We start from the raw sequence: 26,473 nt of genomic DNA on the forward strand, positions 1-26,473 counted from the left end.
CCTCAAAATCACACACTGGCCCCGGCTGCTGTCGTTCAGTGGATTGAGCACTGGACTGCAAACCAAAGGGTTGCCAGTTCGATTCCCAGTCAGGGCACATGCCTGGGTTGTGGTCCAGGTCCCCAGTAGGGGGCACATGAGAGGCAACCACACACTGATGTTTTTTTCCCTCTCTTTCTCCCTCCCTTCCCCTCTCTAAAAGAAAAAAGAAATCACACACTGAGCGGTGCTGGGTGGGGATTGAAACCCGGGGCCCTCTGACTTCCAGCATGTGCACCATTCTGAGCACCTTGCATCATCTATGAAGTCATTTAATCCTTACATCCACCTTTTGGGTATTAACACCCTCACCTCATTTTACAGATGAGGAAACCGAGGCACAGAGAAGTTAAGTGCCTTGCTGCAGGTCACACAGCTTGTGAATAATAGGTGTCAGTTTCAAACCCAGGCTAACACCCAGCCCCAGGGCACTAACCACTGAGGAGCACTGTCTCTTCACAGCACCTGTAGCCGGTATCTTCCTTCTCAGCTGGGCTGCCCAGCATCAGGACCCAGCAACCCTGGAGTCCCCACATTGGGAGGCAGAGTCCTCTCTTGGTGGAGAAGTGGACCATGTCAGATTGGCTTCCCCAGTCTTCCTGGGGACAGTGGTTTCTCTAATGGGATCCAAGAGTCCCAGACCTGGACGCTGAATGCTGGCATGGGGGTAGGGGGTGTGGGCAAGTAGAAGGTGAGGAATCCATTCCAATGCAGGACAGGGCACCAGCATGTGCCTGAGAGAGAATGCGCCCCCTCCCTGGTCTGAAAGTTGGGGCAGAGGGCTGGGAAAGCCTGAGGGGCCATTTGGCCCCTGTCTCAACCTCAAAGACTGGCCAGGACGCTGCAAACACAGGGCCCCGGGGGTTGGCTCCTGCCTCTTCACCTCTCTCCATCCTCCTGGCCTCCAGCCGCCCTTCCAACAGCATGCTATTCATCCTACAATTCCTGACTAAATAAATAAATCAGGCAGATAACCTGTGCCTAATCCTTCATCGCTGAAAGCTTTGAGTAATTCCTAAGCATTGGTGGAAGGGAATCATAGAATAGATTATCGCTCTGAACCTGATTAACCTTTTCTTGAGAACCCAGGGCTACCTCAGAGGGCCTCAGGGCTTGTTCTGTGAGGCTGTGGCACCCTGGCACCCACAAAGCTGTGGGCAGGGACACAGCTTGCCCCACTCCCCATGTCCCCAAACTGAGCAACTGTGAAAGCTTGTGATACTTTTTTACGTCTTCGCTGGTTCTGGTTCCCTTCTCCTCCCTAAGCAATCTGTTACCACTTCTTTCTGACCTGAGCGCGGCTGTTCTAGAGGGAATGCTTGCCTCATTCCTCAACCCCACCCTGGTTCAGCCTGCTGCTGCAGTCCGCTGCAAACTAGAAAGCCACGCAACCAAAATCAGTTAGACTTATACTTAAAATGAGAAGAGTTAATTTGTGAAATACAATTCAAAGAGTCTTGTGTTTGAAATGAGCTTGTTTGCTGCCTCCCTGCCTTGTTTGTTGCATATGTGTGTGTGAGCATGCATGCATGTGTGTGAGAGAGAAGGCCTGCCTCCGATATGCTGAGTGCCTGCATATCCCACCGACCTCGGGCTGGGACCTCTCACCTCAGTGAGACGAATGTCCGCCGGGATCCGGTCTCCGATCGAGAGACGCACGATGTCTCCAGGAACCAGGTCTCGCGCGAGCAGATGCTGCAGCTTCCCTTCTCTTACGCTGCATTGAGGATGGTAAACAGCAAGATCACCCATGTGGGCATCCCGCTTTTATGCACTTGGATAAATTCGAGCAAAGATTATAGAAACACGCTTTCTCTTTCAGTTATGGGCACACCTTTATGCCTTTGTGGTGGTATTATTTTTTAAATTCATGCACCCTAAAAAATCTGGGGGAGGAAATATGTGGTTTCTGGGAGGCCCTGGTCGTCCTCAGAAAAGTGGGGCTTTCCCTGTGCACCCTGCCTGGAAACAAGGCTGGGCCACGTGGCCTCCAGAAGCTTCCGTAGGTCTTAGTCAGTGGTTCTAAAGCTTCCTTAGTGGAGCAGTAGCTTGTACCCTTGGAGGAGACACCACTTTGGTCAGAGCCTCGTCAGAGCCAGGAGCAGCCTGGGACCACCATCCCACAGGGCCACAGCCACTCCTCATGGCCACCCACCTCTGGACAACGGGTGTGCTTCTCTGCACAGGTTCCAGCTGGAATCCCACCACACACCGCCCTCCTCCCAGATGCTGCAGCTGCCTCCCTGCTGGCCTCCTGCCTCCCCCGGCCTCCTTCAATTCATCCTGTGCACAGCAGACAGAGAGCTCTTCAAACACAGGAATCAGATCCGAACTCCCTCGTGCTTCAAGTCCTCCCATGTCTTTCCGACGCCCATGGAATCAAACCCAAAAGCCTTGCTAAGGCCCTCTCTACCTGGACCTGCCACTTCCTCATCCCCTGCCGCTCCCTCATCACACCAGTTAGTCCTTGAACACACCCAGCTCTCTCTAGTCTCAAGGATTTTTGGTGACCTTAACTGCTGGAGTGTACATTTCCCTTCTCCTGGATCACAGAATTCACTCTTGTTCAAGTACCTACCCTCTCCCCCACAACTCTAGGGATGGGTCCTGACTGGTTGAGATCATTGGAGTGATCCCACCCCCCTGTTCATGATTGGCTTAGGCTCAGGCATGTTCTGTAACATTGGCCAAATGAGACATGAGTGGACATTTGATGGGGCTCATGAAAAAGGTTTCCTCACTCTGTAAATACAAACACATACACATCTACAGAACCTCTTCTTGCTGTTTGACATTTCATGTCTGGCTGTGATGCCTGGAGCTGTGGCAGCCAACTTGGGACCATGAGGGGAGCCGGAGAACATGGTCAACCAGCTGAGAACGGCAGATTAAAGGAATAAAAGACCCAGGTCCTGGGTACCATCTTGAATTAATTAACCCCACTGCCACCCCACAGATCCCTTGCCATGAGACAACACAATTTCCTCGTGGTTTGTGCAGCTGAGTTTTCTGTTCCTTGAGGCCAAGAGCACCTATCAGATACATGTCGGCTCTTCCCTCAGCTCTTCCCATGGCTAGCTCCTTCTTTTTTTCACACCTTGACTTCAATGTCAGCTTTTCCTCATATGTCAGATCAGTTATTTAAAATTATATCCACCCCTCCACCAGTCACTATTGCATCTCTGTGGGGTTTTTCTGTTTTGTTTGTTTTAATTTTTATGTGGCTTTGGGTTTTGGGGGGTCTTTTTGTCTTGAATGTACCTGCTGCATTCCAAAATTTTGTTCACAGATATAACCACAGCTTTATTTCTTCCAGCACACAGTAGGTGCTCAATTAATACTTAATGACTGCACAAAGGACGGAGGTAACATAGGAAAGGTCTGCATAGCAGGAGTTTCTCCTGATTTGGGAAACGGCCCTTGGAGACTCAGAGGGCGAGCCTGTGTATCTGCCATGCTCTTTCAACTCTGCCAGGCTGCCTGCCACCGCTGTTTTTGAAAACAAAATGTCTTTTAGAAGTAAGACTTCTGAGGGCATCAATAATGTATCCAATCACCTAAAAGGCCAAGACTTGATATTTAAACCTAAGACTGAATCATCAAACCACATCAATCATTTATGCTTCCCTTTGCTCATGTGTCTCACCTCACACACCTGGATTTCTGATGGCCTCGCTCCTCCGGTTATTAAGCCCAGGCATTTTTACTCCCCCAATGACCCTCTCTTGTGCCTCCACATTATCCTCTTTTTGTCTCCATGTCATTATTCCTTATTTTCTGCTTATGATACACAGATGCCCCCCTGCTGATTCCTTGAGAGGCAGGAGTCTATATTACTAGACCTTTCTATCCGCCAGCCCTGTGGCTCAATGCTACCATATATACCCAAATATATGCTAAGGTTCTTTCCCAAGAATTGTCCTTCAGGAAATAGTTACTGTGTGTTTAAGTCCTTCCAAAATACTTCCGGTCATGTGATACTTGTGAGCAGCAATGCACATCTGGGAAGGACACATGACCTGGAAATGGCCTCAACCATCCCAGTAGAGACGGGGGGGAAATTTTGGCCTTCTCTGAAATAATTTCATTTTATAAGAAGAATAAATGCATGGATTGATGGCATACTACAAACTAAATTTAAAAAAAGCCAGGCGTACAGCACGCCCCCTTCCCTGTCTGCTGTCTCCCCCACCGAGGGCGGCAGTCCTTGCGGACGCTCCGAGCCTGAGCTGTGCCACAGGGCAGCTGCTAGCCCCTTGTGGCTGTTTTATTTCCTAAGACTTTATTTACTTATTTTTTAGACAAGGGAAAGGAGGAAGAGGAAGAGAAACATCAATGTGTGGTTGCCTCTTGTGTGCCCCCCACTGGAGACCTGGCCCACAACCCAGGCACGTGCCTTGCCTGGAAATTGAACCAGCGATCCCTTGGTTCGCAGGCCGGCACTCAACCACTGAGCCACACCAGCCAGGGTCCCTCGTGGCTTTTTTAAATTAAAATTCAACAAAATGAAGGACTCAATTCCTCAGTTGCCCTGGCTACATTTGAAATCCTCAGGAACCACATGTGACCAGTGATGCTGTGCTGGACAGTGCAGATTATAGAACATTCCAGGAACTTCTACTGCACAGTACTGCCAAACTGAAATGCCCATGAGGTACGGACAGAAACTTTTTGTCTTGTCTTTTTCCTTCTTAAACATCTTTGGCGAGGGCTGTGTGATGCTGCAAACTGGAAATGCTCCGGCAGGAAAGAGGTCGGTGGGCTGCAGAGCAAATGCCTGGAGTTCACACTCAGGTCGTCCCACCCTTCAGCCAACGTCCTGATGCCTCGGCTTCTCAAAGCCCCGCATCTCGGCCTCATCTGAGCCCAGCCTTTGAGAATCCAGTGAAACTTCTGAATGCACTCCACTGGAAAAATGCGCACCATTTTGCACAGTGTATGACAGGTTTCATGGGCCACCCTCCTCCCAGAGCCATTTCCATCATCTGTGAACCCCAGGCTAGGCGCCCTGATTAGATGCTAATGACAGAATGGAGGCCCAGAGAGGTGGAATGACATGCCCAAGGAGGCAAGCGACCCACTGGCAGGACAGAGACCAGGCCAGAGCCCCAGTACGACACGGTTCTCCTATATCGCACTACAAGGGACATGGATTTTGCCAAACTTGCCGCCAGCCCACTGGCTTCTCTGATGAACCAAGAAGTCCCAGGAGGGGGTGGTCTCTGACTTACCAGTTACATTCGGGAGGAACCAGCTTGGTCAGCTCTTCCAGAGATTTCTCCGACCTGTACTCCTGGCGGGAAGCACATCAAACACTCGGTTCAAAGGGGGGCATTCCACAGAGCTCCCATCACACCCGGGTCACCCCAACCCAGACCACAGGAAACAAATACACACCTGGATGAAGGCGACAGTGACCACAATCAGCACGGCCTACGGAGCAAAGGGGAGGGGCGTCACCACCCAGCTGCTCAGCCAGCAGCTGATTCCTTGGGAGGTGAGGGGAGGTCATTGTCTTTCCAAATAAATATCCTTTTTTCTTGCAAAATAAGTGTACTGTGCAGAAACTTAGAAAAGGGATAAGCCAAAAAAAGGGCAGGAAAATCACCCCAAGTCCCTCTGCCAGAGGTTCACATTTTGGGGTACCCCCCCAGATTTTTCTGCCTAGACACATTCATAACACAGGATTCTATGGTACAGACATTCTTTTTATAAACTGCCTTTTCACTTGACATATTGAAAACATCCTTCCACATCAGAAGATGTGGATCTAAGTTCAGCCTTTTCAACAGAGGCAGCAAATTTCACCATGTGGAATGAGTCCGTTTTTGTATTTTGAAAGAGTGATTGACAGACAGGAGGATACATATCAAAAAGTGTTCGGGAGAAGCCACGCATAAAAGGTCACATATTGTGTGATTCTATTTATAGAAAATATCCACAATCGGTGAACCCACAGGGACAGAAAGAGACTGGTGGCTGCCAGGGGCCAAGGAGGGGAAATGGGGAGCAACTGTTTGACGGGCCTGGGTTTCCTTTCGGGGCGAAGTATTTTAGACCCAAACGGAGGTGGTGGTTGCACAACACTGTGAGTGTGTAACTGCCACTGAATCGGTCAGTTTAAAATGGTTGATTTTTTTATTATGAGATTTTTTCCACTTAGGTTGAAAAATTTTTTAAGATTTTATTTATTTACTTTTAGAGAAAGGGGAAGGGAGGGAGAAAGAGAGGGAGAGAAACACCAATGTGCAAAACACCAATCGGTTGCCTCTCGCACACCTCCATCGGGAGACTTGACCTGCAACCCAGGTATGTGCCCTGACCAGGAATCAAAACGGGGACCTTTATTTGCTTTGTGGGATGATGTCCAACCCACTAAGCCACAATAGTCAGGGCTTAAAAAAATGTTGTTTAGAAAGGTGCTCAGCGGTTCTCACTAAGTAATGGACTATAAACAATTACTCTTTTTGTTTGTATTTTTATTTTTATTTACAAACATCAGTGTGTGGTTGCCTCTTGCACACCCCCTACCGGGGACCTGGCCCACAACCCAGGCATGTGCCCTGACTGGGAGTCAGGCCAGTGACCCTTTGGTTCCCAGGCTGGCACTCAATCTACTGAGCTGCACCAGCCAGGGCCGAACAATTACTCTTTGTACCGCATGCACAGCCAGGATTGAGCAATTCCATCTCGGACATGGGAGAGGAATTTACTGCAACTGTGTTCCCAACAGCAAAGAATAGGAGGCACCTGGGGATCCACCAGAGCTCGATGGCCAAACAAACCAGGACACCTCAATATAGGGGCAGAGAAGGACGTGGATTCGCTTTCCTTTCTTTCTGCTGCATGTTCCACTTTTTTTCTCTATAGCCAAACTCTTTTTTCCTTGCATAATAAATAAGCAAACACCCAGCAAGCCCCTGGGTGGCTGGGTCTGGGCCCCGGGTGCTGCTCCCGGGGTGGCACACTTACCACAGCAATGCTGACGGCGTCCTCATACTTCTTCGTGAGGATGCTCACCAAGGCAGAGGCCAGAAGCAGCAGGATCAGCGGGTTCTTAAACTGAAAAAGGAAAGCAGGAAGGGTGGGTTCTTGTCGGTTCTCGCACAAAGCAGCCTGGGCTTCTTACAGTGCAGCAGAGTGTGCGACGCAGTTCCTCACGGCCAGGCTTCCAAGCCAATAACTAGCGACCCAAGGGCTGGGGGAGAAAGACCATCACCGTCTAATGGTTCTCCTCTGCCTGAAGTGCCCCACAGCCTTTTCATTGACATTGGTTTCCTGGGGGCCACACAGCAAACAGGAGATGGTACCAATGGGGAGAGCACACCACGTGCCACAGTGCTGCTCTGGCCAGGGATAATCAGACTCTTCCTGGAGTGTGGGCCCCCTTCGGAGCCCACACCTACAGGGGGACAGGCAGCAAGAGGGTTGTTCAAAACTTGCTGTGCAGGGGAACTGGTGATATGCTGGAGAAACAGTAATAATAAAAACCAGAAATATTTATTGGGCACATGTATATGTTATTATTCCTGTTGGTTAAGTGAGCAACCCGAGGCTCTGAAAGCAACTAAATGTCCAAGGACTCATGCAGACCAGACTGACTCCCAAACCCGTGCTCCCACTGCTACACTCCAATCCGGGCAGCCGCGGGCAACCTTTAGTCAGCAACTTATCGTGTGCTAAGCTTTCTCCATCTTCTGTACAGTTCAGAACACTGTTTATTCATCCCATGTTCTACATAGGGAAAACTGGGGCTCAAGGAAGTTCAATAACTTGCTCAAAATCACAAAGCTGCAAAGTGGGATCTGAACCCCAATGTCCTGATGCTAATAGGCCTTTGCCTCATGATTCCAGGGCAACGTGTCTTGGTCCTGCTGATGCTGAATTCCTAATGGTGAGTCTTCTGAGCTGGAGAAGTAGGGATGCCTTGTGAAGTGGTGAGTTCCCCGTCACTGGAGGAGACAGACAGGAGAAGCACCATGCCTGGCACGTGGCAGGTGCTCAGCAAAAGTAAAGAATAAGTGAGTGCAGATAGACTTTCTGTACTCAGCAAGGGGATGGGTGGGCGGTGATTCTGCAAGGATTCCTGCAGATGGAATAAATACGTTCCCCACTCCTGGATGGTGAAGAGATTTTATTTCTGGAAAGGCCCTGGCTAGAGGCTGGAGGAAAGCCTTTGGTGTGAGGTGCTGACCAGGCAGAGGCAGGAAGGGGGATGGCTGGGGAACTGGGGGAGTGGGTCCTAGTGGAAGGGGCAGGCAGGGCAGACCCAAGGAAGCCCAGCTGGAGGAGGAAACTGTTCCCCACAGCTTCCTTCCCCGGGCTCCACTTTCAGGAACCTCCCCTGCCTCCTTCCAACACTGGGGTTCCAGGAGGTTTCTGGGCTAGCCAGAGCCGCCTGAACACCCGGAAGATTTGCTGCCAACATGCATCAATGGATGACATCCCCAGTGCATTGAGAACCAACCAATGAGCAGGGTGGGACCTGGAGGAGAGAGAAGGCTGAGGGTGCTCCAAGGAGCACTGTGATTGGTCCCTGAACCAACCAGTCAAGAAAGCTTTAAATGCTGAGCCAATAGAAGGCAGCCTCATGAAGCCTGGATGGGGGATGGGGGTGGAAGGGGCCACAAGAGACTGGAGAGCCAGGGAGCAGCCATGGGAGAAGGGGTGCAGAATGTGGGGGTGGTGGGAACCAAGTCAATATGAATGCCTTCAGGTATCTGGGAAATTCTACCTCCTACCTGGGGCTTTCTGAACTGGTATTGGTGGATGATGTGATAACTTCTACACTGGAACTTGCAGACACATGCATTTTAAATTTTTCTTTCATCTTCCCATTGGTTCCAGGCATTTGATGTATGTGCCCTCCCTTCAGCACCCCACCTGCACCAACAGCAGGTTCACAAGGGCACGGGGACCCTGCAGCCGGGGGCCAGGCTTCAGGGCCCAGCGTCACCACTTACCGCTGTGTGACTCTGGGCTCCAGTTGCCAGACAAACAACAGGCCGCCCACTTCAATTTGAATTTCAAATAAACAAGAAACCTTTTTTGTGTGGTCTAAGTAGGTCCCACGCGACATTTGGAACCTACGTATACTAAAAGATTGGGGTTTTTTTTGTTTATCTGTCTGAAATTCACATTTAACAGGATGTTCTGTGTCTCTCTATTTGCTAAATCTGGCAACCCACATGCCTGGAGAAATATTTCAATTTCCTTGTATTCACCCATCTCATCCCAAAATGGGGATTAGGAGGAAGATAAAGTTAATATTTACTTACTTAGCACGGTACCTAGCAGGTAAAAAGCCTTCTATGAATGTAACAAATACATGGTCGGGAATACCTGACCATGGCTGCCTGGGGAGTTGGTGATGTGCTCCTGGCCATCCCCCCTGCTGGCTAAGGGCGGCCTGAGTGGGGGGAGCTGTTTTTATCCTTTTGGGAAAGCTGCCCTACACCCTGGCACAGGCCCGAGGACACCCTCAGTCAATATGTACAGAATGAAAGGCTGCCCCACCCTCCCCAGTTACACCTGTGGGGAATGATGCCTCAGGTCCTACCTGATCCAGGTATTTCTTCCACATGGGTTCAGTGTTATCGGCGACAAACTCGTTCCAGCCGTGGACCAGCCTGCGCTGCGTGACCGAGAACTCAGACAGCCCATTCTCCAAGTCCACCTGGAGGGAGAGGGCCGAGCACAAGGTCACCGGCGGGCCAGTAAACACCAAGGAGCCCAAATCACAGAATCCCCACTCCGGAGGCCAGCCACTTGCCTATCGGACAAGGAAAACGGGCTGTCCACAAGGAACAGGGGACTTGTTTAAAGGCCCCAAGCAAACAGGAGCAGAGAGAGAAAGAAAAGGCACAGCCCCATTCTTTTTCAGTTAGATTGCACTCTTACCCTACAATTACCCAGAAGAAACCACCCCAGGCCTAAATTTCAACAAGTGCACTTGTTGCACGAAAATACCGAAGCATATGTTCTTGAAAAAATAAAAAAACAGGCCTTGGGCATATAGACTAGCATAGCCACTGTCAGAAAAATGGTATAGAGTTTCCTCAAAATAATGAAACACAAGGACCAGTAATCCACTTCCGGGTGTGGGTGTACCAAAGGAACCGGAAGTGGGTCTGGAAGAGAGACTTGCAGACATTACTCGTGGCATCGCTGTCAGTAGCCAAAAGGTGGAAGCAGACCAGGGGCTCATCCATGAGAGAACAAGCCAATCACAAAAAGACAAATAATGCATGACTTCACTTAGCTGAAGCATCTAGAGTAGTCAGATTCATAGAGGTGGAGGGGCTGGTGCCAGGGGCCGAGAGGAGTTGCTGTTCAACGGTGTAGAGTTTTGCAAGACGAAGAGAGTTCTGGAGATGGTTGTACTGTAGCATGAATTCACTACTCGTAGGACTAATCACTACTGAACTGTACACTTGCTAATGCCTCTGATGGTACATCCTATGATGGTACATTTTGTGCTGTGCATTTTACCACAGTTAAAAATAAAATTTAAAAAGCAACAGAAAAAAAAGCCTGTCCCTAGAAACGATACTTGCTAAAATTATTGTATCAGGCACACATTGTGCCAGACATGATCTCAAGCTCTTCATACAAAATGACATTAAAATAGCTCATTTGAGTCAGTAATTACGGACGGAAACTTTGCTGTTCTGGTTGCTGCAAAGGTATCCTTGTTTCTGAAGTCGGTAAGACAGGCCTACCAGGTGGTCGAGGTGACAGGGAAGCTGCATGGATTTCCAGATTCCTTTCAATAGAGAAAGAAATTCAAGCTCATTTTCTAGGCAGGGTAAAATGTCTAGGCAAGGAAAAAATATTTCCTTCAAGTACTGACAAGTACTAACAAGCAGGATTTGAATTTAAACAGACTTCTGAGTTCTTTTCAAGGAAAAGTGGGCATGCACACTGACACCGAACTTCCTTGAAAGGAGACATGTGTCCTTTTATGAGTAAATTTGTATTTGCTTTCCCCGAGTGTGGTCAGTTATGAGTGAACACACAAATGCAACAGTATGTTTGCTCAGTTTCCTAGGTAAAGAAAATTAAACACATAAAATATGCAACATCTTTGAGCCTTAGAGCAAAGCTTCATGGAGTAGAGGTGTTCTTTTCTGTTTTGTGTATTTTTTAAAATTTTGTTTTGTTTTGACTGGCCGGGAATTCAAATTCCCTTGAGAAACTTGTGAGAATTTGGTTTCTGTGACTGGCAGCTCCATGGATGATAAATGATGAAGGGCGTGAATAGGAGGTGGTTCGGGGTTCGAGCTTTGGATTCCCCTCCAGCTGTACTACTGTGTAACTGTGTGGGTTACGGCTTCTCTGTGTCTCTGATCAAGAGAAACACGGAATCCAGTATTTGGGGGCCGCCTGTTCTCTGGTAAGGGCCTGGTGAGAGTTAGCACTGCTGACATCAAGGTTGGTAATATTCCACATGGGAAATCAGAATGGTTCAACTTCCATAGAATGATACATTGTTTAAACGATGATAATGAAAATGTATGATAGCACAGAATTCTAAAGCAGTGCTCAGGACATAGTTTTTCTTTCTGCTTCAACTAAAAACTTTCCCACAACTGGCATCAAATGCAAATTCAATTCTTACGTGAAACGCTTCGGCCAAATCCTCTCTCTGGCATTTACTTGCTTCCTTGGGTGGCAGAGCTACCACTGTCTTCTCCTTTTCGATGGCTTTCAACTCACATTGTTCATCAAACTGTGAAAAAAGCAGGGCGGCTGTCAAGCAAGTTGAGATTTGGTACTGATGTGTCTCTTTAAAGTATAATGTACACACAGAAAGTGGGCACAGCTTAAACATATAGATCGAATTCTCTCAAACTGATCCACATAACCAGCCTCCAAAACAAGAGCACAGACATTACCGGCCCCCGGAAGCTCCTGCATGCCACCAAACCACCGGAAGGGGAATGGCCACCATAATCTGTCCTAGGTTACTTAGGCCGGGGTTTGAACTTTATCCAAGTGGTCACATGTAATACACACTGTCTCACAACTGGTTCCTCTCACTCAGCGCTGTTGGTGCAAGTCATGCGGCCATGGTTTGCTACTTTCACGGTTGCACTGCATTCCATTGAGTAAGCAGAGCACCCCCCTTACCCCTGGTTGTGTGTGTCCATGGCTTCAGTTGCCCAGTCGACCATGGTCCAAAAATATTAAATACGAAAGTCCAGAAATAGGCAATTTATGAGTTTTAAATTGCTTGCTGTCCTGAGTGGTGTGTTGAACTCTCACGCCGGCCCGCTCCATCCCTCCTTGGACGAGAACCGTCCCTTTGTCCGCTGTACCGGCGCCACACACACTCCCCACGCCTTAGCCCCTTTTGTCGCCTTGGTGATCTGACTGATGTCCATTCATCACAGAGCTCGCATTCAAGTAACCTGTATTTTGCTTAACAATGGCCCTAAAGCACCAGAGTAGTGATGATGGTGATTCAGATATGCCAAAAAAAATCACAAAGTGCATCCTTTAAATGAAAAAGTATGTATGTACAGAGAAAAATGTAGTACATATAGGATTCAGTACTATTCGAGGTTACAAGCATTCACTGGGCACCTTGGGACATATGCCCAGCAGATGCTGGACATTTGGGTTGTTTCCAGTTGTTGGCTAATACTGATGGACCTGTTTTTAAAGTAACCTTATTTAACAGAATTGGAACTTACAAAGTGGACAGAGCAGGGCAGCAATTTACTTATTTAGGACCCTGAACCTTGAATTTCTGGGATTCTCAATCAAGCATGCAGCATATTGTAGAGAGTGCCCCCTGATGGTGACTGATGGTATCACAGCCTGTTCTATGAGTTTGGAATAACCCAAGGAAAGGGAGGAACCCAGGTGAGCTCTGGGTTTCTGGCAGGCTTGGGAAGAAGCCATATGAAATACCTGGAGGGCATGGGAGGGTATAACACACAGGAGACCTCAGAATCATGAAAACATGAAGTGTTTTTGCCAAATTATTCTGAGTATCCCTATACCCAGGACATGATAATCATCTTTTCTCTTTCCACCAGGTTGCTGGGCTCTGGGAAGGAGGAAGGGGAGAAAGACATTGGCTAATCTCTTCCCTCTTCTTTCAGCTAGAGCACGGGTGGCAAATTCCTCTTCTTGCCAGAGCACACTCCCACCCCCACTACCTACCACACACACACACACACACACACACACACACACATACACACAGGGGATCTCCCGAATGCGTGCCTGGCTTAGAGAAGCCCTGCTACCCACACCTGTCCTGGGTGTGCTCCTCACTTACGCCTCCGACCAGGAAACACAGCAGTGATTACTCAGGTCTCTCACCAGCTCCTCCACCATTGTGAGCTTTCCTTGAGTCACGGTTACAGTCACTACACAAGATTTACCTTTAAGAAACCATGTTTCACAACATGACACAGAATGCTTCCTTTGTTCCCAAGAACTGGTTCTGCCATACCAGATAAAGTGCTCGGTTCTTGCTCACACCACAGATGGAGGGGTTCTGGGGTTTTAGGACCTGCCCCGTGGCTGGTCTGGGTCTTGCCATTTCTTTCCAGACTTGACCACACCTGATTCACTTTTTGTACAGCATCCCAAGTGCCCCTGACAAATGTAAACCCAGTCCTCTCTCCCACCCCCAGCTCTCTCTCGCTCTCTCTCATACACACACAAACACACACCATGCTTGAAACACCTGGAGAGATTCCAGTTGCTCTCAGGAGAAAACCCAACAGTCCTCCCTACGGCTTCAGCAGACCCCACCTCAAGGCCACCTGCTACGCCCTCCTTTACAGAATCCTGGTCTCGTTTGGGGCAGCCTAGCGAGAAGCCCACTTCACAGGCCCACGAGACACAGTGCTGTCTATTGGAGGAGTCCTGTGTGCCCCCAGAAATGGGCCCCTCCAGTGGCCCTGAAAGAATCCCATGCACACTGCCCTGGCTGCCACACCATACTCTCAAGCAGGAGTTCTCAGCCGGGAGCAAGTTTGCCCCCAGGAAACTTTGACAACATCTGGAGACATTTGATTATCATAACCAGGAGGTGAGGGTGCTACTGGCTTCTGGTGGGGAGGGGCAGACATGCTTCCAAGCACCCTACAGGACGCAGGACAGCCCCACCACAAGGAATGGTCTGGAACAAAAGTGTCCGTATACCAAAGGTAAGAAACTCCATTTTTGAAACAGATGGATGAGTCTATCTTGACATCCTCCCAGACCAGATTAGTCAACCTGCTCTACCCTCTGTGCATCCAGTAAATATTCCACAAAGAGCCAGCAACCTAAAGAACAAGAGGGACCCAGGGGGTGTGGTGGCCCCAGCCCCGGTGGAGATGGCTTCTCTCTGTGTCCTGGTCTTGCTGGGGACTCAGGTTCTTTGAGCAGTCAAGGAGTCCACGAGGGGCTCTAAAAGGTGCATAGAAAGTTGAATCTATGTGCTTTTAATAAATGCCATAACTGTAGGAAGGAAAATCGTGAACCCTATTTTTTTAAATCTCCCTTGATTGGCATTTGACACTAACCTCAAATAATTTCTCTGTATTTTTACTTTTTTAATAAGGTCCATCAACAGATAAATTTTTTTTAAAAGGTGGTCTCTTCATACATGGGAACAGTATTCAGCCGTGAAAAGGAAGGAAATTTGGGACACGCTACGACAAGGGCAGTGTTTGAGCGAAACAAGCCGGTCACGAAAAGGACAAGTGCTGTGTGACTCTGCCTGATGAGGTTACCTAGAAGGAGCAAACTCACAGAGACAGAGAGTAGGAGGTGGCTGCCGGGGGAGGCGGGGAGTTAATATTTAATGGGGACAGAGTTTCAGTTAGGGACGATGAAAAAGTTCTGGATACGGATGGTGGTGACGGTTACAGAGCAACGTAAATGTACTTAATGCTGCTGGACCGTACATTTAAAAATCGTTAAGACAGTAAATGTTATATATATTTTACCACAGTGAAAAAATCCAGGTCCACAACAACAAAAATACTGAAGAACCCACCCCCCTGACAGCATGGGGGTCCAGACTAGTCAGAGTTCCCACCCTGCCTCAGGAGCCCGTGGCTCCAGGAGGCACAGGGCTGTCCCATGCCGGGAGCCAGCCAAGGGGCTGAAAGTCTGTGTGGCTGGCAGGGAGGGGCAGGGACAGGCAGCCTGGGGTGGGGGCGGCCTGGCTGAGGGCACTCCTCCCTTGGGGGCAGAGTCTGAGGCCCCAGCGGGAAGGCACCTGCACCCCGAAGGTGTGTGACCAAGAGAACCGAAAACGGGGACTCAAGTGAATACGTGTTCGTGGGCGTTCACAGCAGCACCATGCTCAGCAGCTCACATGTCCAACAACGAACCGTGGAGGAATAAAATGAGCTCTATCCATGCAACGGAATATCATCCAGCCCCAACCGGAACGCAGTGCTGATCCACACCATGTTATGAACTGACCTGTGTCCTCTCCAAGCATAGACCCTGAAGTCCCAGCCCCCGTGCCCGGGGGAGGAGGCATGAGGAGTGACTGCTCATGGGTGTGAGCTCCCCTTTGGGGTGACCAGAACGTCTGGAGCCCTCTCTTGGGGATTCCACAGAAGCAGTGGTCGCACAGCGTTGTGAATGCCCTACATGTTATTGAGTGGTTCACTTTAAAATGATTTATTTCATGTTATGTGAATTGCACCTCAATAAAATAAGAAGTTAAGCCATTTTCAGGTCACGGATAGGAACTCTCTCCACCACCTTGAACTACCTGGAGGTCTCGGACCTCCGCCCACCCCAGCTCCAGTGGCCGACCTTCTCCTCGGTCTCCGATCTCCCCCCACGAGCGTGTCAGCACTGCTTTAGGCTTCCCACCCCAGCCAGAATCCCCGTATGGGCTACACACTGGGGGTGGCCATGCTCACTCCTCTCCCACGTCGCGGTCACAATCAGGAACAAGTGGTCTGCACGCGCGTCTTCAATTTCTCCCCTCCCCTCCACCTCTCGACCCACTTCCCGGGGCCTCCCAGGTCCCTCCTGTGTTCCAGGCTTCTGGGACGTGGCCCGGGACCCAAAACCCCACCAGTGAGGGCCCACTCTGTCTCACTGCAAGGCTGTTATTCTCAGAAAGCAGAGCTTTTGGACCTGGAACTGAGCACGTGGCCTCTGTCCCCTACCGGCAGGTGGGTGACCTGCTCAGGATGCTCAGGTGTGGCCCTCTCTCTCCCTTGAGAGCATACAGTTTGGAGACGCCTGTCTGGTTTGAGTCACAGCATGTTCCGTCGGTAATGAGAGAGGCGCATCCGGGCGGAGGCCAGGCGCCCTCAGCGGCACCCCTGACTCTCACTCCCTGTCAAGCTCAGTTCAGTGTTGAGCCCTCTCCTCCCTTCTCCTTTGTGTCTCCTTTTCTACAGTTCTTTTTGTTGTTGTTGAGGTGAGATCCACAAACATAAAATTAACCATGTTACAGAGTTCAGTGAGTGACATTGTGCACATTCACCCTGCTGCCCAGCCACCACCTCTGTGTAGGTCTAAGACATTTCCGTCACCCCAGAGGAGACCCCGCCCCGTTATCAGTTACTCCCCGTTCCCTCCCCCCAGCTCCTGGCAACCACCAATCTGCTGTCTGTCTCCACGGCTTTCCCTACTCTTCATGGCTTCACACAAATGGAATCGCACGGTATGTGCCCTTTCATACCTGCTTTGTAGCCCCCAAAGTGCAGTTGGCCCCCGGCTGACAGACCCAGGCCAGCGTCCCAGGGCAGGCGACGGTGAACGGGGCCTTCCTGAGCCCCAAGGAAATAATGTGGAACAAGGACGTCCTGGAGTGTTTTCACCGAGTAAAGGCAGCTCAGTGCCAATGTTTAACCTAGCAGAGGCTGCGGAGGGAACTGCACAGGGCAAATGTGGCCCCGCAGAGGGAGGAGCTGGCTGAGGACGGAGCAGGTGGCAGCTGGGGGTGGACCAGCCGCCCTGAGCCACAGCTGAGCTTTCTCTGTCCTTCCATCCGGCTCAGAGATTCGGTTCATTTCAAATACTGACTGAGTTAGACAACAGTGATTACTTCCATGTTTAACGACTGATACAAATGTTTACTTCTTCAGTGTGTTTGTCCAAAATCTCACCTTGGCTGCCTCGGATCCCCCTTCCTGAAAGTGGGGGTTATAACAGCAGGGACTCCAAAGTTGGAGAACCCCTGGGACCTTGTAAAAATGCACCTGCCATGGCCTGGCCCCAGGCCAGCGGAGGAGTGGGGCCCAGCCACCAGGATTCCTAACAGCCCCCGGAGGTTCTCGCAGCCAGAGCCCTAGCTGGCTCCCCAGCCAGCACCTCTGCCACTGCCCAAAGAAAACACGAGAAAACTTCTTTGTGTGTTTTATGTGTTGTACAGATGGAAGGAAACAGGAAAATATTTCTGGGTCTTCAAAGCAGAGCAGAGGGCGAGGATGGTGGGAGTCAGAGGTAAGCTGGACCTGACTAATGCTCCCAAATGACAACCACGTCCTTACATGGCAAAGGGACTTTGAATATGTGATTTCATTGCTGATTTTGTGATGGGGAGATGATTCTAGATGTTCTAGTGGGCCAGTGTTACAAGGGTCCTTATTTATAGGAGGGCGAGGGAGGGTCAGAGACAGGCATGTATCAACAGAAGTAGAAGCTGGAGGGATATGGATACTGGCTTTGAAGACGAAGGAAGGGGCCATAAGCTGAGGGATGCAGGGGGCCTTCAGAAACTGGAAAAAAAAGGCAAAGAAGCAGACTTGCCCCTCGAGGGTCCAGAAGGAATGCCGTTCCCCCTGACACCTTGATTTTAGCCCGCTGAGACCTGTGGAAGAGTGTGTACAGTTTTATGTGCCCCGTCTGGCTATTTGTTACAGCAGCCCAAGGAAACCCACACACCATCACCGTAAGCCCCGGGAGGGAACCCCACTGTCTGAGCTCCCAAACCCCCAGTCCCCCCTCTGCCCAGCTCACTGCTGCCCTGCTGGACCTCCAGCGCTGGACCATCATCCTCAGCAGGAAGTAGCTGGTCTTACCCCACTTACACCCGAGTGACCAGCACAGTGCTTGGCAAATAGAAGGTGCTTGAATATGTTTGTGGAAGGGAGGGAAGATGAGGCAAGCTCTGAGCTGCCTGGAAGGGCTCAGTGGCCTGCGTCAGGAGCCACACAGGACTAGAGGGAGCGGCGAGTGGCAGGGACACTGTGCAGACAGCCTGAAGGGGCTGCAGCTAGAAGCCTCGGGCTACAAGCATGTGCTGCTGCTTTTTTAAAATTGTTATTTATTGATTTTAGAGAGAAAGAGAAACATTGATTGGTTGTTCCACTTATTTATGCATCCACTGGTTGTTTCTTGTTCTTGTACATGTGGTTGATTTCTGGTATGTGGCCTGACCAGGGATCAAACCCACAACCTTGGCGTAACCAGATGACGCTCTAACCCACTGAGCTTCCTGCTACACAGTTCTCTCGGTGGTGGCTGAGCAGCTGCCTGGTGCTGTGGCCAGTACAGCTGGCCCGGGCCCAGGCTCAGTCTCCTCTCACTCACTCACTCCCTCCTCCATCACCCACTCCTTACCGTGTGCGAGAAACTGCTGTATGCCTGCTGCCTTGGGAAAGCAGACATAGTCCCTGCCCTAAATTGAGAAATTATATAAACAAGTTTATTGAAAAGAATAATTAGGACTAGTAGAAAAAAAGAAACCATAGAAGTACCAGAATAAACCATGGACTCTATTAACAAAAAATCTCGAGGTGAGAACGGACTTTATTATGAGCTCAAGACAAAACCAGATGCCATGGAGGAAAAGACTGACAAATTCACTCCACAAAGATGGGATCATCTTCTGTGAAAAGCCCTGCGTGCTCAGCCTGCAGATACAAATGCGGTGGGAGAAATCCATGGCACTGACAAAGAAGACCCTTCCCAAGCAAAGAGCGCTCACCGACGCAGCCGGGAAAAGACGACCAGCTCATGGTTGTAGGGTGTGGGCAAAAGATAGAAGCTCAGAGTTCACAGAAAGGAAATGATGAGTAACTAAAACATGAAAAGATCATCAAATTCACTTAAAATCAGAGGCTCAGGTTTAAAAGACTCCAGTATACCACCCTTCACGTCTCTGATAGGTGAGGTTCAAGCAGTCAGTAACTTGAGGTGCTAGGGAGAGGCGGTGGGGGACAGAGCCTCTCGTCTCTCGTCTGGTGTGGTGTGTGGGGGGGTAGTCGGGACAAGTCCCAACGGAGGGCAACTTGGCAGCAGCGAAGTTGCAAATGGACCAGTTCTAGTAGTTTCTTTTTCACAGACCCTTGCTGCAGGATGGTAACCCTTCAGTCAGTGCAATATTGTCTCTAACAACCAAATATTGGAAACATCCCACACGCCCACTAGTAAAGAACGGACTGAATGAATTGCGGTGCCACCATAACATGCAGTGTTATGCTGCCACTGAAATGCCCTCATGAGCTGGTCGAAGGCTGAGACTTCTCCCTTCCGACGCAGCTCAAGGCAACTCTATAAACACAGTGAATCGCAGATGAAGCTGCACTGAATTCAAATAAGATCAATTGAAAATCCTCATCAAAGTATTCAATCAAAAACCTTAGGTTACACTATCAAGCAAAAGCTTGCTCTAGAAATGGACACTGAAGAGCCTGGAATCCAGATTCGGTTTAGAATCGAAGAGCTGGGCACCGAGTCCAGAAAAGATCGGCACCTGAGGAGGACTTAGAAGCAAGCCCAGACCAAGCTCGCCTGGTGGGGAAGGTTCACAGGGGAGAAGGCAGATGGTGCCGTGCCATCTGCACTCCCTCCCGCTCGCACACCCTCGCCTGGTCAGGGCGAACAACGCTTACCCTGCGGCTGGCTCCAGAGAGCGACTTGCTAAGTAAAACAGGGCTCCAGACTCAAGAATACAGATCTGGTTTCAAAAGCAAAGATCTAGATTCCACGTCCAGAGAAAAAAAGAATGTGGCGAGCATTTAGAACAGAAACCAGCCTGGAACGAGACCTCTGACACCAGAGGGTTCGGGGCACTGGAATCACATACAGTGGCGCCCATCTCCCTGGCAGCTGTCTAATTCCTCGAAGGCCAGAACAGGACGGACCCAAAGACAAATCAGTGCATTTCACGGCATCCGCCTGGGCTCCAAATCGCTCTCACTCTTTCTAGGAAAATACCCTTCTACACATACCTTCAGCTTCTCCAGAAGTTGAGCCTTCTGGACACAGTACACAGGGCTTCGGGGAGCAGACAGATAGCTACAAGGCACCAAGCAGCCCCACTGACGGAGCCTGGCTCCACCGTGCAGCAGGTGTCAAGGGCCATGAAAATAATTCCTATCTTTTAAAAAAATAATATCGTGGCCCTGGCTGGTGTGGCTCAGTGGATTGAATGCTGGCCTGCAAACCAAAGAGGCACCAGTTTGATTCCCAGCCTAGGGCCCATGCCTGGGTTGCAGGCCAGGTCCCCAGTAGGGGGTGCATGAGGGACAACTACACATTCGTGTTTCTCTCCCTTTCTTTCTCCTTTCCTTCCATTCTCTCTAAAAAAATAAATACATAAAAATATTTAAAAATAACATCATGACAGTTTTTTATGATAACCTTCCTATGTGGAAAACATTAAACATATACTGAAGTATAACCTACATACAGTCGTGTGCGCCAGCCTGGGTGCCTTTCTGCACATGCGCACACCCGAGGAGCCCCGCCGGCCGGGACCCTCAGCACTGAATCTCTTCTGCTCCCGGCAGTTCCCCTCGTGCCCTGTCCCGGCTGACACCCTGCGAAAGCTGACCCACATTTGGACTTCTAGCAACATGGGTTTGCTCTGCCTATTTTGGAACTCCATCTACATGAAACCATACTCATGTATTCTTATGTCTGGCTTCTTTTATTCAATGTTATTTTAGCAAGATTTGTCTGTGTTGTTCCATAAACCTGGTTCCATAACTGTAACCCATTCTCTTCTGTTGCTGTGTGGTATTTCACCTGTTCCAGAGCGTGGGTATCCCATAATCTATTTAATGATTTGCATGTGGTTGGGCACTTAGGACCTGTCTGGTCTGGCCTGTTAGACACGGCACTGCTATGAGCAGTCTTTGAGCAGACACAGCCGCAGCTCTCCTGGGCACATACCCGGCAGTGGAACTGCTGGGTCACGGGCACACACTCCTCTAGTATTAGTAGACACTGCCAATCACTGCTACCCCCCAAGGGGTGATACCACTAGCAATAGATTGGGAAGGAAAAAAAGCACACAATATTGTAACGCATTAGCCTTATGTAAAACAAAAAGGAGAAGAATCTGTAGTTGCTTGTGTATAAGGCACATCTCAAACGGTGCCTGGAAGACACAGACAATGAGAGACTCGGACTGGACCCCCTTTTGTACCTTTTTGAATCTCAAGCCACAGTAAGAATCGATGATGCAAAGAGGGAAAAACCAGGGTTGACAAAGCCTGGGGGCAGAGCCGGCGCAGGAGAGGAAGGGGCTTCCTAGTAATAGGGATGCTCAGGAAATGAAAGAGCAGATGAACAGGTGTCAACTCAGGAAGGTGGAGAGAGGAAGAGCCCCAGGCGGGCCACAGTGTGGGCAAAGGCTGTGCCCAGAGGAGCCAAGAGGAGGCCGCTCTGGGCGCCGTGGACCACAGAAAACAGGGGCTCAGGTCCTGGGGCAAGAGCCTCACAAACAAACTCAAAGGCCTGCCCAGCACCGTTTAAAGTTAGCAGATGTGGAGGAGGGAGTATTGCTGGGCCCTCATCTCACCAACTGGGGCTCTGATTCTAGTTATCCTGGCCACTGGCTCTGTGATCCTCGGCAAGTCACCTGATTGCCCTGAGTCTCAGCTTTCTCCTCTGTAAAATGGGGACAAGGAGCCCCATACCGAGGACTGCTGAGGCAGGCAGTGCTTCTTCAATCCCAGCCTCAGGTCGAGATGGGTTTCAGAGGTGTTTCCCCGTTCTTGACATTACATCTAGGTACTGTTTGTGATGTGTGTGTGTGTGTGTGTGTGTGTGTGTGTGTGTGATGGCAGTGCGCCCCCAGGCAGCAAGAACTAGGACAGAACAAAATGAGACATCCAGAGTTCGAATCTTGTTCACAGGTGGCCAGTGCCATCAGGGGCCAAGCATGGAGGTGGCCGAGCTAGGTGGTGGCCGGTTCAGCCTCGAGCCAACAGGTGGCTGGCAAGGTGAGGAGACGGGTTTAGTACAGGAAGACTGTGCAATAAGTAAATATGCTGAGGGACATGGGAACTGCCCTTCTCACTGGTGGTAAAAGGAGTTATAAATACAGAAAGAACTGGCACTGGCTTTGTGGAGTTTATTGCACTGGGATCTAGGGTTTTACACACCCACCTGCACATGTGCACCTCCTCTGAGAGGGCCCAGAAGCCACAACACCCCAATAGCGTGAGCACACCTCACACCAGATATGGTTCTCTGTGCCATTCTTGCCGTAAAAAGAGCCCGGAATCCTGGGAGAGATGGCTGAACCAGGGCAGGTACCAAATGAGCCTGAGATTTCTTATTACGCCAGACAGTAGGGAGAGGCTCAAAGAATGATGAAAAAATGTCCGGAATTCACAGACGTCACCATGAAGGGGCTCCTGCTGGCCAAATCTGGGACGATCTGAGCATCAAAATCAAAGACAGGAACAAATTTCCATGTGTTTAATAAACTAGGAATCCATGACTTCACAATGATATGAAAATGAGTAAGTAAAAGACCAAATCAGTAGAAGAAAGGGGTAGCTCTTCCTTACACCAGAACACCAGGTGAAAATGAGGGAGGGATGATGGGATTGGAACACCATCATCAAAGGAAGTCACCAGCTCAGGCAAGGTGCCTCAACGGATGCCAAAACTAAAGAGTGAAAGTGGCCTGAGCGACAGGCTACTGACACAGCCCCAGCTGTGTCTCCGTGAACGCTTGTTAATTACAGCGGGGAGGACAGCAACTTCATACAAGAAAAGAACCTGGCGGGTAGGAGTGGAGAAAACTCCAGCACAGAATTCAGGCAGCCCTGGGTCCCAGTTCCTGGGACAGCGGAGCAGTACGACCCTGGACAAGGTCCTGCGCTCTCTAAGCCCCAGATTTCTGTAGGGATGTTTGTAAGGATTCAGAATAACATGGTGCCCCCACAGACGTTCATTGAAACGACGTTCTGATCATTAAGACAGGAAACCATCTAGATGCCCATCAATAAGCGTGGGTTAAGTAAAAATGCCTTCACAGCAAGAACACTGCACTCCTGACTTGTTCATACGGTAGAAATGACTCCATGTATGTTTTTAAAAACATACAGGGTTGGATGTGAATGATAATTACTGCGATCAGGTGCTGCCCAAAATGCTTTCTGCCACTACCCCACCCCACCGCAGATCTCTGACGTGCACAGAGAGAAAAACAGAGGCTTGGCAAACTGAGTGATTTGCTCCAGGTCTCACTGCTGGCGAGTGGCGGGGCCAGAAGCTGCACCCAGGTAACCTGGATCACAGGCTCTAATGCTCTTAACCACCACCTTCCTAGACCTGCACAGAATAGGGGCCAGGAGAGCTGGTGCAAACAGTAATCTGATTACTTCCAACTGATTAGATGCAAACAGTACCTACCCCTCTCCACACGCAGACCAAGAAGGAAAGTGGGAGCAACGTGGGGGAGTGAAGGAGTTTCACATTGTACCAAGTTTTCTTGTGGTTTATGAAAAACAATTATGACAACTTTAGAAAAGGAAAAAGAAAGGGAAGGAAAAAAATTATGTGTAGTTCCTGGTTCACAAAAGGTGGGAGATTAAAAAAAAAACTAATACGAGCATGATTCAATGAGGGTAAGACTGTTGCTCAAGGTGGATATGCTGGTGTTTGGGGGAGGGGCATACAGAGGGAGGGACAGTCACGGTGCATTGGCGACAACAGTCTCAGGCACACTGAAGGGATGAGAGCTTCTCAGTGGCTCAGGGAGAAGAACGAAGGAGCCGTCACGCAACATGTGGCTGAGGCGTCCGTGAGTCAACTCTAAAATGACGAACCGTTGAGAGGTACCATGGCGTTGCCGGCAGGACTTCACGTGAATCCAGTCTTTGTACACAGTCATTGCCACAGCCGATGAGCACCAAGTATGGTAATCAAGAGCAACTGAAGAAATATTCTTTCCTCAAAGCCCAGCGCTTGCCTTATCTCCAAGTGAACCAGCCAGTTCTACAGTTAGCCACAGACGGCCTTTCAGAGGTTGCTCAGCTGGCAGCCGTGCTCAAGTAGGAGGCTGCTTGTTCTAAACTAAACCAGCAAACAATTTCTTGGGATATTGAAATGCCATTTTGTACATGTACCTGTACATGTACATTTTGTACATGTACCTGTACATGTACCTGTACATGTTCTCAGCACAAGCATTATCAAAATCTAATCAAAAAGTGTAAATAAAGACTAGAACTCAAGACTGATAAAAAACACTAGCAAACATAGGTAACTCTGAAGCAGTCTATGTGTGAGATGTGTTCTGGTTTTTATGTGAATGAGCTCGTTTACGAAACTATTTGTTCCTACTATGTGGTAGGCAGCCTTGAAGACAGCCCCCAATCATCCCTGCCTCCCCATATACACCCTTGTAACTCCTGCCCCTTGGGAGCAGGCTAGGTAGACCACCCATCCTTGGGGAAGCATCCTTGAGGCAGCCCTGTGGGGAGGACCACATAGCCAGGGTCAGAGACCTGCAAAAACAACCACAGGAGCGAGCCTGCAAGCCGACCCTTCCCCCTTCCATTACCCACGTCTGCTGAGACCCAGGCTTCACCTGCTCCAGCCCAAGGATGATAGTGCAGGGTGGAGCCTCGCAGTCTTGGTTAAGAGACGGGAGCCCTGAGGGTCAGAGATAACTTCCCCAGAGTCATCCTGCAAGCAGGAATTTCTGGTCCAACCTTCTCCTAACCCAACAATCAGGTCAGCAAGGAGAACCCTTTTCCCCAGCAATTCAGGGGGATTTTTCTCTTTTGAATCCACCAGAAATGCAGCCAGAATGAGGTATCTTTGGAGTAACGAGAACCATGCTTACTTCCTGCGCTTCTACCTCTGGCTCCACCCTAGTCCCCATCTCAGCCACCTGTCCCCGCTCGGTCACTCTGCTCTGTGTTCTCCACCACACCCGAGACCCAGACCCCTGGGTCTTAGACGGTAACACTGCTCTCGAACTGAAGAGACCCAGGAGGAGACAAGCAGATTCTCGATAATAACAACAATGAAAACGGGGCGACTAGCAAAGTGCTCAGGAGACTCGGCGATTGCCCAGGACGCCACACACAGCATGTGCCCATAGAAGGGTTAGGACTGCTGTGGAAACAACCACTGTAGCAGATTTTGCTCCTTTTTCAAATTTTCATCAGAGGCAAAAGGTGCAGACTGGAGGGTGTAAGTGTGAGAGCAAGGGAGGGGCTCAGGCTGTGCGCTGAGCTGGCAGTAAACAGGTCGCCTCACCCAGCCAGCCTCCCTCCCTCATTACACCCCCCATTTACCTTTATTGCAATTTCCTGGGTTTGCACAAGGCCACCTTTAGAGACAGGACACTTTGTTTCTCAGCCTGCCTCAGCGGTCATCAGTATGCCTGGTTGCCTGGGTCATCGGTATGCCCATCATGCCACACTGCCAAGTTATCATCACACCTGTTTAGGGTGCAGGTGAGAACGCAGGTCCACAACTGGGTGGGTAAGCCCCTGCTCCTCCACACCTACAGACAGGTCAAGACCTGCCCCAGCCTTGAGGGCCCCTCTAAAAACTTTGGGGAAATGAACTTCACTTTGGTGCAGAGCTCAAACCCACCCCAGCATCTCTGTTCGTGTTATTTCATACCTGGCACAACTGGATGATACCTGGGGGCACCTGGACGTCTCATAAAATCTGGTTGTAACCAAGTACACATCAGGAGGGTTTGAAAAATACCCAGCTCAATGCAAAAATCAGAAAATGAAAATAAAAATATATAGAAAAAGAATGTAGAAAAGGCAACAACAACAACCACAAAAAGCCCTGGCTAGTGTGACTCAGTGGATTGAGCACTGGCCTGAGAACTATAGGGTCACAGGTGTGATTCCCAGTCAGAGCACATGCCTGGGTTGTAAGCCAGGTCCCCAGAAGGGGGCGCGCGAGAGGCAACCACACATTGATGCTTCTCTTCCTCTCTTTCTCCCTCTCTACCCCTCTGTCTAAAACTAAAATACGTAAAATATTTTAAAAGTTTAAAAAGGCAACCATGTTGGCAAACTAACTTCAAACTCTTTTAACAAAACACATTGTACTGTATATAAGCGGAGAAACAGATTTTGGTAAAATAATGAAACTATACCCGATCCATGTTTCACCCACACATCGTTTCAGAAAAATCGAGCTTTGAGGACTGCTAGGTACACGATCCTGGGGGCTATCGCCCGAGCGCCAGAATTCACATGATGAAGTGCACAGATATTTAGGA

At 49.7% G+C, this 26,473-nt stretch overlaps 1 protein-coding gene across 2 annotated transcripts in view; it reads right to left on the reverse strand.

The window, feature by feature from the left end:
• The window catches only part of ATP2C2 (ATPase secretory pathway Ca2+ transporting 2), a 61,147-nt gene that overhangs the window by 33,051 nt on the left and 1,623 nt on the right, over positions 1 to 26,473 (reverse strand). For both annotated transcript variants that reach the window (XR_006783407.1, XM_045818962.1), the window contains exons 2-7: positions 11,660 to 11,770; positions 9,599 to 9,715; positions 7,012 to 7,101; positions 5,437 to 5,472; positions 5,271 to 5,332; positions 1,648 to 1,756 (exon numbers count right to left, since the gene is read on the reverse strand). Coding sequence is in view for 1 of the 2 variants with exons in the window: in XM_045818962.1 (XP_045674918.1) it covers positions 1,648 to 1,756; positions 5,271 to 5,332; positions 5,437 to 5,472; positions 7,012 to 7,101; positions 9,599 to 9,715; positions 11,660 to 11,770 (525 nt within the window). In the remaining variant the exon portion in view is untranslated. The remainder of the gene's footprint in view (positions 1 to 1,647; positions 1,757 to 5,270; positions 5,333 to 5,436; positions 5,473 to 7,011; positions 7,102 to 9,598; positions 9,716 to 11,659; positions 11,771 to 26,473) is intronic.

The sequence above is a fragment of the Phyllostomus hastatus genome, unplaced genomic scaffold (genome assembly GCF_019186645.2).
Source record: "Phyllostomus hastatus isolate PE091 unplaced genomic scaffold, TTU_PhHast_1.1 phas_scaffold_345, whole genome shotgun sequence".
Lineage (NCBI taxonomy): Eukaryota > Metazoa > Chordata > Mammalia > Chiroptera > Phyllostomidae > Phyllostomus > Phyllostomus hastatus.